Source organism: Bradysia coprophila, unplaced genomic scaffold, assembly GCF_014529535.1.
Source record: "Bradysia coprophila strain Holo2 unplaced genomic scaffold, BU_Bcop_v1 contig_151, whole genome shotgun sequence".
Lineage (NCBI taxonomy): Eukaryota > Metazoa > Arthropoda > Insecta > Diptera > Sciaridae > Bradysia > Bradysia coprophila.
The window spans coordinates 8,541,671-8,556,413 of NW_023503423.1; the positions used below are offsets into that span (position 1 = coordinate 8,541,671).

General features: G+C 34.2%; 1 protein-coding gene across 1 annotated transcript; it reads left to right on the forward strand.

Moving 5' to 3' along the window:
• The first annotated feature begins 1,482 nt into the window (after window positions 1-1,482).
• On the forward strand, window positions 1,483-14,739 carry LOC119074890 (TLC domain-containing protein 3A). The gene is made up of 6 exons (XM_037181233.1): window positions 1,483-2,243; window positions 10,026-10,124; window positions 10,212-10,563; window positions 10,626-10,856; window positions 11,607-11,705; window positions 11,784-14,739. Exons 1-6 carry the CDS (start codon window positions 1,969-1,971, stop codon window positions 11,907-11,909), a joined length of 1,182 nt encoding a protein of 393 aa, XP_037037128.1. The 5' UTR covers window positions 1,483-1,968; the 3' UTR covers window positions 11,910-14,739.
• The last annotated feature ends 4 nt before the right edge of the window (window positions 14,740-14,743 follow it).

The following is a 14,743-nucleotide window of genomic DNA, read 5'->3' on the forward strand; positions in this document are numbered from 1 at the left end:
CTCTTTCCACTTACTCCTTGCTACGAATTGCAACTGTTACAAACGGCACTTTAAATATCATAATCCCAAGTACTTCGTATGGGGCAGAGGCTAGATAATTTAATTTGGTATCGATTAATCTCCTACTATAGGGTAGAAATTTGACATGTGAGAACTCGATCTAGAGTGTTTTCCAAGAAACTAAAAATTGGAAATGGGTTCGAACTTGATTTAGAGGGTCAAGATTTAAAAAGAATCGAAAGATTTTCTTTTTACAGAATGCTATCTTTAAGAGAGCTTGTTTGCTAGAGAGAGTATTGCTCCGACTGATCAACCGGAACAACCGCTTGATGGTGGGACCTGTCATGTCAGAAAATATACCGTATTGTAGGTGGAGAGTGTTAGAAGTAGTAGCTTAGCAATATATTTTAGTTCATGCTAAAGTTTCTACTATTTCCACCATAGAACGATTATGCGTATAGATACAGACTTTAAAAGTTTTTAAGGCGCAAAGTGGAAACAACATGAAAATCTCTCTCCTCTCTCATTTATGCACAATTTTCTGGCGTTATTTCCAAAAGTTATTTGTGTATCTGTTTTGGACGATTGTTTTTAGGCGAAAGTGCCTAAAATCAATCGTCCAAAACAGATACACAAAAAATTTTCATGTAAGGGGTCGAAAACTACAGAAAAATCTCAAAACTCCCTCATTTTCGGCCCCGACACATGAAAAGTATATAAACACTGAAGGTAACGCAAATCCGCAAGACCACACGGATCCAAAGTTTCGGGTGAATATAGTTTTTATATTGTTGGACACAAAAATTCACTTTGTGACACATGCCAAAACTCAATACTAAACAACGCAGTTCCAACAACATGATCACGCCAAACGTCACGGATGCAACATAACAAATCTTATATTCACCCGAAACTTTGGATCCGTATTTCTTGCTATTCCCTAAGGTTTTGCGTTACCTTCAGTATGTATATGTACCTTGGTTATTTCCGCAATACATTTTCCGATCGTAGAAATAATACACAAATGGAGTTACGCCGATACAACGCCATCTAAAATCGCTTTAGATTCTCCTTCAAAGAGAATCACTCAAAGGGTTGACTACACAGTTTTACGATGTACTCCAAGCAGGAATGTTACTCTAAATAGTAAAACGTAGTGACACGTTTTGACACTGTAAAAAATCGTACAAATTTTTCTATTTGGCAGCTGTCATTAGAAGCTCTTTTGCTTGAGGTGCGTTGGTTTTAGACTCAAATAATAGCTAACTCATGCTGATTATTTTGTTGTTTTGTTTATGTAATAAATAGTACAAAATCTCTATTTGTCTCTATTTTCAACATGTTAAACGTCTAATTACATTAACAAACAATGCATAACTTGATGTTGAAATAATTTTTTTAAATGCCGCGATACGTTGCAAGAACAGTGTGCACTATGTTCAACTCTCACATGCAATCAAAATATTCAGTTTAGCATTATAAGCACACAGTCCACACACACACAGAACTTCTTTGACAGATATAATACTTGTGTCACAGCTGAGTACGCAAGTGTATGAAGCGGCCTGTTAAAAATATATTTTTATGTTTTCCATTCGGAATTAGTGATAATTGTGCTCTTCTCATGTTCAAAACAACAATAAGGAATTTGTACGAATTAACGAACGAAAACAAACAATTTTTTTAAAAAAAAGTGACACAGCATCATCATTGTATAATACTAAATGCGTACAAATTACGATGATGAGAAGTTATGTAAAAATATCATAAGTGCGGAATAATCGTCGACAAAAATTTTGAGTTTTTTTGTGGTTTCGTTACAAAATCTTCGTAGACTCTGCTTCTTTTCGGGAAAAGTGCATTTCATTAAAAAAAAAATTATAATTTTGTGGAGTCTCCTCTTACTTGAAAGTAACAAGTGCTCCCGTGTGTGTTGTGAATCTGAATCAACTGAACCGAAAGAAAATTATGGAAAAACAAATTCCTAGAACTCGTGGCTGTATGTTTGCATTAGCTTGTTCCATTGGCAGCTTCAGTATGGCCTGTGGCAATGTTCTGTCGCTGAATGCCTACAATGAGAAAATATCGTTCCAGCGCGGAATGTTTATCACATCGCTCGGTTTTGTCTATTTTATATCGTTGACCGATTTCTTTCGGAAATATTTTTTGGAAACAGCCAGTGGCATTAAATTTCGACAGAAATATCGATTGATGACTTCAGACATTCTGGATATTACGAACAAGTAAGTTTTTTTTTCGGTGGTTGTTGTTGTTGTTGTTGCTTCTTTTCGATTTCATTTTTGGATGATGCGTAAGCAAACATTATAACATTTTTATGAGTATAATACACATTACGGTGAACACTGTATATATACAATCTGTGTGTCTTTATGCAGAGCCCACGATCGTATTCATTTAACATATTGACTCTCTACACTACTCTATCACATGTCGTTTTGTCGTATAGTCTGTCTAAAATAAAAGAGAAAATTGTGCCAATCATTCTGATTGTTAGCTCCAATTACACGTTAATGGCAGAACGTATTTGTTCAGCGAATTTGATATACTTTCACCCCAACTTGTTGATTGAAGAAAATTGAATATCGAAAGAAATATGTTCATCCTCTAAAGCGCTTGGTCTTTGTTTGATGTGAAAAGGCTTCCAGACGGACTAATTCCCTTAAAAGAAAATGGTGATTCATATAGACGACCACTTCATATATGTGTGTGCCAATGAACCATTAATAATAATTAGATGAAAATGCCAATTTCTTCGGTAATCATTACTCTAATAGTGTTTCCAGAAGCGTGAACATGTTTAAGGGTATGTCCATAGCATGAAATATTAGTGGTTAGGTTGGATAGGTGGACGTTTTTAATTATATTTTATTCAAAGCAGGGTAATTAGATAATTTGTTATATTTTGTCGATCTGATAAAGTTATATAAAAAAGCGTCCCCTAAACGCATTAAATAATCGAATATGCTATTGGCACCGGGTGCCAATAGTCTCTTTATTATACTGTGGCTAATGGCACCGGATGCCAATATTCTCTTTATGATACTGTGGCTAATGGAACCAGGTGCCAATAGTGCCTTTATAATCGTGTGGCTAATGGCACCGGGTGCGATTAGCATTAGTATAATAAAGAGACCATTGGCACCCGGTCCTTAAAGCATTTTCTAGAATCGATATTTAACAATCTTCGACTTTCATCCTGGAATTCATCTTATGACAGGTCAGGTCAGACCTGAAGTAAATGTGATTTTGATCTGAATTTGCATAATCTGATGACCAGAATTGTTCAGGTTGTCTAGTTATTCAGAGAACCCATCTGTTTGTACATAAAAACCATGATCTTGTACAGAAGTCAACTACAAAGGCATTGGTGAAACAATAATTGATTTGATAATTATTGGTGGCATTACTGGGCTTTTGTGTTTATAAAAAAAAAAATTGAAATCGGAGAACGCTCGAATTTCATATCCATAAAAGTGGTCGAAGTTTTCGCGAATGTGACCGAAACATTTCGGTTTCAGTTTTTGCTAAACATTGTAGGTCATTTAGAAATACCGTGCCGTACACTCGTCTACAAACATAAACGTTTGCAAACATGCGATAATTGGAACACTTGTGATGAATGGAAAATTCAGCTTAGTTGAAAAAATGTCCGTTTCTACGCAATAAAAAATTTAATTTATTCGAGATGTCCGTTTCTGCACTGTTCAAAAACTTGTATTGGGACAAGGCACCCGACCCGAGTTTATTGATTCGTGAGATTGTATTTATAATTGTAAGTTGACGTAAACCTTGAAATTATTCTGTTGACTCCTCATATATACCTTATATGGAAAAGTTACTTATAATTTTCCAGTTTTACGTCAAAAATATTTATCTCCTCAGTTGCATAGGTAATTATTCAATATTCCATATCAACTGTAATAGCTTTGAACATCATGTGGTGTATAATATATATATATATATATTCTACCCATCAATGTAATAACTTTATCTTCGACAATTTTCTATCTACAATTATCTACGATAATAAATGGACCCTAGTGATTGTTCTGAAGGTAAAAGTTATAAATTCTGATCAAATAACCACAATGTGATTTACCCTAAATTGACTCATTACACATCTATGTCTACAGACACATATACATTTTCTTATTGACGTGACGTGACGTGAAGCATTTATTAGCATTACCTAACGTCTAATTTATATATAAAGCTCTCTGGCATTGAAACAATTTCATGACTAAACAACGTACTATATAACGCACCACAATTTCGTAAAATTAGATTTCATTATTACCACAAATCGCGCGTTTTTTTCCTTCTTCATTAAATTCTTTTTTTAACTCTATTACGAAAACGAGTGACCTATACGAACCTCTTTAAGTATTCATTTATTCCATTCCCTTACTTACTTGAGTCCTCAAATGTCTATAATAAAATACAAAAATCAATTTTCGTTCACCTTTCTTTAATGTTTTAATTGTCACCTTTTTCCATCATAAAAGTGTGATCACATCGAATAATAAAGTCGTTCTCATTTTCAATTTATGCAAATAGATATGAATACTCTAATAATAGAAACGAAGTACACGTCTCTGAAGTCACTCACTCTCTACACTGCCCATTCACCGCGTTGATTTGATATTCCAATTTAACAAGCTACCAAAAGCCATCAATTTGCTATTTGCTTCGTGAATAATTTATATTGAATTTCATTGAAGGTTCCCCCTCGTAACATATCAATTGATAAAGGAAAAAAAAAAGAAGAAAATTTTCAAATAATTTTAATGAAGCCGAGAATTTTGTCTTGATTTTCTTTCTCGTCGTTGAATTTTATCATGATGTCGTGGTGTCGTCGAGAGGTGTTTTTTTATTGCGTGAATTCAGTCGGTGTCGATAAGACCCAATTCGAAACGATATCAATTTACTTAGCGCAAACAAGTATCCAATAACAAATTTGTTTCTAGTATGATGATGTTAACATTGTTAACAGCAATTTGATATTTTAGCTGATCAAAAGTGTCAAAGCTGTTAACCTTTCCAAAGCGCTAAATGTGTCGTCATAATCACTAAATTTGTTACTTCTGTAGTTTGTTAAGAATCGCCTGGTATTGGTGTTTGACACAAAATCTTTAACTTCATGAGTGTTGACATACTTTCCGCTAAGGGATCAGTTCGCGCCTAAAAGGGAGTATGGGGTCAGCTGAATACGGTTGTTTTGTGAAGTTTTACCCTAAAAGCTACATATTCAGCTACAGAAAATTTCCTGGAAACGTCAACAAGATTCCTATTGCAAGGATACTATGCCAGATTTATGACCAACAGCAAGAGTTCATCAAAATATCTAAGTCAAGAGAAGCTATAAGAGAGGAATCGTTTGCTCAGCAAACTTTGAAATCTCTATAAAATGCGAAAACATTCGATTGTGTACACACTTCAAAAACATTATCCTCTTATACTTGGTCATAGAAACTCTTCTCTAATCACCTACTCGTAGTTAAATTCTTTTTATCTTTTGGTGTTGATGAACTTGCTTCGAAAACTATTTTGTTAGAGAGTATCCATAAGAGAGATACTAAGCTTTAATGTTTTCCATATTAAATTTAAAAATTGTAAACCAAACCAAATTCATATTCACATTCGATAAATGCAGCCAGCTCTCAAATCATTTAAAATGCTCGCAGAAGTGCTAATTGCTAATTCTTTCTTTAATATAAAGGGCGTGCACATTATAAGCTGACAAATAAAATTTAACACTCCCTCCTCTACAACTACTCATTCCCCCGAGACAGTCACTTGACTTTCCATTTCAGTTCGTATTGACAAGTACCGCCAACCACCCTTCTCCCATAAAATCGATTTAAAACTTAGCTATTGATATTGTGATGATTGAATTAATAAGGCTGATAATCCAGCTTATGGGTAGAAATAAATTACCGCACAAGATGTTTGATGTTTAAATAATTCCCCTTCCTTTCTGAATATGGTTAACTTAGTAGCATCATACATTGCTTATTAATACGTTTTATAATGATGTAGTCTTATGTGTGCACGAAATTTTAAGCTTTCAATAAGTCATCCACTTTCTGCCACATACACGAAAGTTATTGAACATCAAAGTTATACGAGTTTTTGATTAGAATTGAGTATTATAAGTGTATATGCTCGTTGACTAGTGACTATTACATGAACTCTTTTAAAAAATTGATAAGAAGTCGATTTATTTCAACATTGCCCCGTACTTATCTGCTTTTATTGTTCTTCAATAAAGTAATCGATTTTAAAGAGGCATGGCTGCAGGGTTAGACAATTAAATCAACTTAGAATCTTAGTTAGTTTTGATAGTTAGGCAAATGTTTATGTCCTCCACAAAAGCAGTGATAATACAAGAAAAATATAAAATTTTGAAAAAATATTACGAAACTCTCATCACTCATATTGTCAGCACCAATTCGTATATTTTCCAATGAAAATCATGAGCTTGATATTTATCTAAATGTTAATCTAAAATGTTTATAGCACAACGACTTCGTTATACTTTTCTTTTAGCTAGACGTTAATTTATGTATACCGCCATTATAAACTGTGAATCTTTGATTTTGTCTGAGTTTTACTATTGCAAACATAAAACTTTGAAAACGGGAGTCACACTTGTGAGAACGATAACAAGAGTGTTACTATGGAGGTGTACTTAGCTTACATACCATCCCAATAAACTTCACAATTTCGTACATGTTTAAGTGCGAAATACGAAAACTGATAAATAAATTTCTTTCTGCTTAAAAAGTAACAAACATGGAAAGGCCTTCGAATCGACATATTGACTAGACATTTCCTCATTCAATTAATTTCCTTTTTTATTACAACAATAGATTTTTGATGACAAAAGGTTTCTATTCACTTTTTATCCGACAAATCTGATTTGTCGATTATGTGGAGCCATATGGAGTGGAACAAAACTTCTACATTCCCTTAAAATATGTAATGCAAGTGTTGTGTTGCATTTTAGTTTATTTCGTTGACTCTTTTATCATATCATGTTGGATACGTTGGTGGAAAACACTTGTGAGCACGCGAGTAATGCTCGCGGGAAATTTCTTCTACCAGAAAACTTTTATGATTATTTTGCTTTATGGTAACAAAGTGCACTTTTCCACCATCACAGTATGGTTGAATGGAGTTTTAATTGGATGCACTTTTGATATTTTTCAATATAAAAATAGATCATTTAACAAGGCACCGCTAAAATTGTTGATTTTCAACCGCACCACCCGATGCACTAGGATTCAGGGCACCTGTGCTCCGGAGTGATTGGCGGAGAACTTATTTGGTTAATGGTACCATAAATTTAATCCCATGGCTGTAAAGTGTTGAACTGTATGGATACGCGTCCAAGTTTAGAAAGTACGGTCTTCTACCTGCAGATTCATGGATGGTTTGGTAATTACTTCTATTGATAGAGGGATATGTCTGCTTCTAGTACTATACGAGAAATTTTTGAAAACTGTCTGTAAGACCCGACACGACGGTTCAAAGATGGTATTCCGTGCAAAATATGCATACAATAGATTATCATCTTTGACCAGTTTTAAGCAATCGAAGACATTGTTTTCAAAAAATTCTTTTTTGTGATACTTCTATCATTATAACTTGCTACGAAAAAAGTACCACCCATGAATTTGCAGGGAGAAGTTCTTTAAACTGGGATGAGTCTTCACCAGCTTCCCTTACACCAATAGAACGGTTTTTTTTAATATTACCAAAACAATTACAACCTCTGCCTATTAAAATCCCAAGTTAAAAGTTCTTGAATGGTGCGGTTGAAAATGAAAAATGTTGGCAGAACGTTGTTCAAAAGTAGATTAAAACTTCATTCAACCGCTCTGGTGCCAGCGGTTGGATACGGTTTGAAGCAAATTCGAGTCTTAGAAATTAATTCAAACAAACCAATGAATCAACGGACTGTGGTAAAATTCTTCTACCGGTGTGAATGTACAAATGATGAAAAACGAATCATTTTCACTTTAAAAATGGAGATTTGGGTGTGTTTTTCTGTTTACGATATCAAAGACGTGTAAAAAGAGCTCTGATATCACGGTCGTCAAATGCGGATAAAGAAATAGCATAGTTGTTTCTGCTCCACTTTGTTTCCAGATTGATTTTTCTTAGATCTAGATCCCAAGATCCCAACCCGAAATTTTCTTTTGTTTAAATACAATTGAACTATCCAGTCGGTGTAATTACAGACATTTTGTAACATTCAGAAGAATCGGACTCCGTCTTTTTTTTTTGCTATAACAGTTTGCAAAACCAGCTGCAACACATTATTATTCACTGCTTATCATTCAAATTCCAAGTCTAGCTAGATTATTGAATTGGAGCACAATTTTAAAGGAAATTCGTAAAGTCACACTATTTTCTATTCAAATGCAATTGCAATTGAATGAATAATGCAACACAAAATTCATCAAAGCGCTTGCATCACATTCATTATTTATTAAACATGAATCGGTGTTGCACAATTCGCTATACAGTTCTGTCTATGTGTTATATTCGCTTCATATATAAATGCTAATGCATGTGGTGAGTTTCGTATTCTGTGATATCGAAATGTAAATATAGAATTTAACAGTGATAAACAAATAAAAATGAATGGACGTGGACATGCAACGGTATACATGCAATATTCAACAGGTCGAAATATTATTAAAATGGTCAGATTCATTATTCCTGATTACCTTCACACACATTGAAGTCAATTATTTTCGAATTTTACTCAAATTGGTATACGATGAGCATGTATTTTTACTCGCAAATACTAAATATATTTATTGAATATCATTATGTGACTGTATGGCATTTCGATTGTATCGATAAATAATTGAGTTCATGTGGTTACTTTAGGTCTTCTACTATTGTCGAACTGGTAGATCGAAGACTCGTTATTCCAATTTCAATTTTCTTTGTCTGTTCTCTGTTCTGTGTTCTTTTTAGTACAATGACAATATTATGCAGTTCCGATCTAATGCATTTGTTCAGTTGGCAATGATGCATCGTGTGGTCCAATTATGGTAAACTCTGTTAGTGAGCTAACATATTATAATGAAAATGAAGCATCACACAAAATGTGCTCGAATGAATTCATGAGTTTATCCGTTGTCCATCAATCTGCCTTTCAAGAAGAAACAAGACAAATACAAATCTCTTCACTGACTACAAAATTTATCCGCTTTATTGTATTAAGTGGATAAGTTCGAACATGAGCAAAATTGATTATGCGTCCGACAAAGTGCTATTTTAGAGAGCTTTTTTAGGTTTTTTTTTTAAATATGTACCTGCGGAACAATGCAATTAAAAGCAGGTTTAAGCATATAATGGTGATAGCTACCGACCACCACACCAATCTTAAAATGTCAACACCACGCGTGGACCATGGACCACGCGTATGGTCTGCTTTACGAACTGTTTTTTGTCTCTATTCAGAGTACGTTTCAACCATAGAGAGCCTGGAAAAATACTGCTTAGTATTGACCAAGGTAGATATATTGTAGGGAGGTAATGTTACCGAATCGGATGTGTGGTGGCACGTAAGTTCGATTCAAACGCCATCTCTCTCTGCTATCGAAAACAGAAAATTGCATAGAAAATAGGGCCATCTGTTTTGAGATAGGCAAAACATTCTCTAGAACAGAAGTGAATCGTAGTCAACCATGTTGAAGAAATGTACCATTAGCATCGAACTTGCTAGGCGCGCGTCTGAATGGTATTACTTCTTCAACTATATCTACCTTGGTATTGACCGAGTTTCATGATTTTTTTTTTATTTGAAAGGTAATTCAGACCGTACTGATTCTACAGATAAATATTTTAAGATTTTAGATTTGGCTTACCATTGTCACAATAACGCCAACCTTTTACATCAAGTAGAAGACGACCACCCTAATACTTGAATAATTTACCAATTACAATAAATTATCAACAATAAATTGAACTTTTTCTTCCAGAGCCGTTTCAGCGGTACAAGCAACCCTATCTTGCTTAGCCGGAGCGATAGTTTGTAATTCTTCATGCCGTAAATCCTTTTTAACGGCGTCCCACTTCATGTAAGTTTCCCTTTAAATTGAATCAACGTTCGCCAACACCAACGTCCAACACGTTCCCATATTTAATTTCCGTTTCAAACACTTTAGGTCAGACGCGTACGCTTGGTTTGGTACAGCATATTTTGTGTACGACATGTGGTCCATGTACACGGTACACATTCAAAAAATTGCGGACAAATTGAAATTGTTAAATGATAACAACGACAGTGTCGGTGGTAGCAAAGAAGTAAATGGATTGTACGACGAGATAAAGAAGAACGGTAACGGAAATGGGAGCTGTAACAATTCCGCACAGAAGCCGGTTGTGTTTAAAGGACAACTGAAGCGTTTCAACAAAGTTCCAACGGATACACCGTCTTTCCTTTATTATTGTCTAACGAATCCGGTCATGACGATTCATCACGTTTTTCTCGGTTCATTCGGATTACTAGTTATAGTGGTATGTTACACACTTATGGTCAGTAGTGACGTGTAACGTCTAAATTCCAATTGATTTCACAGTATCTTCGCGGAAATTTCGGTGACTGTGTCTACAGTTTTATTTACATGATGGAATTGTCAACGCCATTCGTCAGTATCCGAAGCATACTGAGCACAATAGGACTAAAGGATTCTACTGCTTATGTAATCAATGGACTCATAATGTTAGTAACATTTTTCATCTGCAGAGTACTAATGTGGCCGTACGTCTATTATTGGTACAGTGGATTGGTACAGATGAGTGTGATCCAAGTAAGTGTTCGCATTTCTCATTCAGTTTCTAGTAGATATGATTCAGTCAGGATCCAAAATGTAAATGGAACGTAAGTTTAATAAGTTAAATGGAAATTACGAGATGGAGACGAAATCACCAACGCAATTTCCCAATAAATTTAAATTGGGATAGAGAGCTGTCTTTCTGGATGACTTAAATCTCTTGACAAGAAAACCTTGACGAGATAAAATGCTTGACTAGTTGTAATACTTGAGGAGTTAAAACTCTCAGGGCAAGCAGATTTTCAAGCATCTAAAACTGAAATAACTGTCTCTTCATAGAGGGTTAACATTCAGCCACCACAAAGCCAGACAACTAATGTATTCGTTGATTTGATTCTACTGTAAAATATGACAGCAAAGTCCACCTCCACACAATATTTTCCCATGAGAAAAATGTAATTTTCTCTTTAAAATAATTATGGCGCCAGACGCCTGCTGAATAATGTTTGGAACGCGAATGCAACATTGATGGATAAAACCATTCATAATATGATTAAAATATCGTTTATCGTTGATGTGATAAACATTCTATCAGAACGCCATTCCATTCCATAACACATATGGCAAGCATCCAAAACATATCCGTAATATTGAAATAAAAATATTTTCTTCTCATTATATCGAAGCTTTATTGCATAACAAAAGAAGTTCAAATAACACAGTTTTACGACATTATTTTACGGCCAAAAAGACCATCGTTTCAACAACAAAAAAATATATTTTCAGGCAATTGCTTCCCTACCACTTGGTTGCAAAATCGGAACATTAATACTGTTCCTACCACAGATGTATTGGTTTTATTTGATGGTACAAGGAGCCTTAAAGGTAAATATAAAAAAAATGTGGTAATGATGACGCTGATGATGACGGACCGACTATATCAAACATTTTGTTTTGTCTTAGGTATTTTTTCCGCCAGCAAATAAAAAGACTGATACCAAGGGTACCGAATTTAGTTTAAACTCAGGAAATAATTTTGTTCTTCCGAACAAGAAAACCATTTACAGTTCAACTACAATAGTGAAGTAAAAAAAAACCGTTTAGCATTGAAAATATAAATTTTTTAATTTTTTTTTTGATTAATCCGGTGAATGTTTATGTTAGAATCGAACAACATTCAATAGAAAATTATATAATAGAGAAAATGCATAGCATTGTATTGAATAGTCGAGTATATAGGTGTATAACGATGGCAAGTTAATTTTTTTTTTTTAAAGAGATATTTTACTAACTGTAGCGACTAATGCACGGTTTTTGAACACTCACATTTTATTGAATCCATGGGAATAGTACATTACTGTCCTGCAGGGACATTTTTTTTTGTTAAGACGTGTGGGGAAGGTTGTATTTCGAGCCGAAGACGCGAGGATTGAGTCACATACATCTCAACAAAAAATGTCCCAGCAAGACAGTTCGGTACTTTACAGAAGATGCGAATGACGCATTTTCTGGCCGCAAGACAACAAAAGATTATTTTAATTCCAGTGAAATTAATCGTAAAGCAAATGCACCGCTTAATAGGTCAATGTACCGCTTACTGCGATTAGTGTCAAGTTCGAAGAGAACAGGTTAAGGCAATTTTGAATTGATCTCGAAGTCGTTCGTTTCCATCCAAAATAGTATACAGTGTTTTTGGTCACAACTTCACCGTAGTATCCAAAATTGTCTAGTGGCGCCTTCACGAATTTAGAAGACAATTTTGTACTAAGGATGCCTCCGAAAAGCGTATTCGAACTCGGGTCCCAACTGCTTTCGTAGTTGTCTGAACCAGTTCTTTCATAATATAAAGTTTTGATGCAAACGATGCTTTACTAAAATGATCACGAAATTTAAATCGAACAAATCGAATAGTGAATATAGATAGGGTCGCTATCTCGATCTATAGGGTCGATAGATTTACAAATAATAGTCTCAAAAAATCAGAATGAAAAAAATTCCAAAAGCCATCTTCAATTTTGTGTTTTTATTGTTTATTTCGATAATCGGTTGCCTACCAACATTTGTTTGAATGCATCATTGATACTGAAGTCGATTAGTCGTAGAAGTAAAGATTAGAAGATTAGAAGGCAGTATTGTAATATATGTTATCTTGTCTGGTTTTATACGCTAATTATCGTAAGCCAGCCGAACAACAGTTTAACTGACCGATATTATACAGATTAATGGATAATTGTAGAAACTTGGTGTGAATATTTAGACTTATATTGGGAACGGATTGAGAACGTTCACCTGAACTAAATGTTGTTGTATTGTCATTAGGTGTGGCGCTGAGACGCAATCGTTAAACGAAGCAAGAACGCAAAGAATTTATAATTTCTTATCAAATGAAAACTTCAGCATAAATGGACTAGAAGATGTAAATGTATAACAGAACCGACCGCTTTGTATACCATGGTGGCTTCGTGTATAAAACAAAATATTTTGAGATTATAAGTGTCAGCTTAGAGGTTCAGACGATCTGAAAACGACTACACAACTGTTCCAACTGTGTAAATATTGACATTTAAAGATGTGTATGTCAGATACTAGCAAAGTTTCCGACTAGAATCCGTTGTGTTCCAAACCACCATTAGTAATATCTTTAGATTTTGAGATTTTTTTTTAAAATGGCAGTTGTTGCAGGTAGCATGAAATATAGAGGAACCTTGTCGAAGGATTGAAATAATCAAAATTTCTTTCGCGTCCAATTTAGTTTTCCAGAAGTTTTTTTTTACTTTAAAATGATTCCTTAAGACATACAGTACACACAATAAAATAGTCAAAATAGTGACTTATCTACCAAGGTTCAGGAGACGAAAAACACGAGAAAATGTGTGCGAGCACAGCACTTCTCCTAGCATTAACACTGAAATGACAAGTGTCAAATTTGGAGGCTTTAGTGATAAGAGCTACCGCTTACGATTGTTTGTATTGTATGTTTCCGAATATTTTTTTATTTTCATGCTAGTAGCAGGGCTGTGGTGCGAGAGAATACCATCACACGAATCACGGTCGTTGAAACGTTTTTTTTTGCAATTCATGACGAAAACTAGCTATTTCTATGCAAATGTTTTGTAATTTAAGATAATTTTAATCAATCAATCAAAATATTGAGTTCGATCGTATAACAGTCACATATAACTACAATAGACACACAAAGTTATATGTTTACAGTCAAGAGTGTCAGAAAACTTTATTGCACTGTTTATCGATGCGAGAAAAAGTTTCCCGTACGCTTCTTGCTGTCAAAATCTGTTTTTTTGTACGATGAAACAGACCTATATGAAGAGAACAACAAGATAAAATCCACCAATGTTAAAATGTTCGCCATATAATGAAAATCAGCTGTTGCTAGATGTGCACATCGAAATAAGCTATAGTTATGTATATTGAAAACAGACGGGGGAAGAGTTTATTTCGGTCACAGAATTGCGAAATACTCCGGGGAAACAAAGTTTCTTTCTCGTCTAATTTGGTTTTCCAGACTTTTTTTTTTAAACAATAAAATGATTCCTTGAGATGCACACACAGTGAGCATTCGAAAAATATGAAGAAAGAAACTCCGAAACGAATGTTCTACGTAAAAATAAAATTATGCGAAGCTTAGTAAGTATTAGACATTAAAATGATGCATAAGACAAAATAAGTTTACATAGAAACAAGGAAACAACAACAACAAAAAGAAAATTGTGAGAAATTTTTTATTATGAATGTTGCTTATCAAATAAAAAATGAAAATCCAAAGATTATAACCTTAAATATTTAGAGAAAATCAAATGTTTCCGATTTGCTACGATTGTTGTATAGAATAAATTGTATATTTTTTATAAATGTTGATTATAAAATGTCCATAATAATGTATTTTGTTGGGTATATATTTCATT

Coding starts and splice junctions, on each gene's coding strand:
- LOC119074890 (XM_037181233.1), top strand. CDS start 1,969: ATGGAAAAACAAATTCCTAGAACTCGTGGCTGTATGTTTGCATTAGCT. Junction 10,564..10,625: donor TCGGATTACTAGTTATAGTG/GTATGTTACACA, acceptor TTGATTTCACAG/TATCTTCGCGGAAATTTCGG. Junction 11,706..11,783: donor TGGTACAAGGAGCCTTAAAG/GTAAATATAAAA, acceptor GTTTTGTCTTAG/GTATTTTTTCCGCCAGCAAA.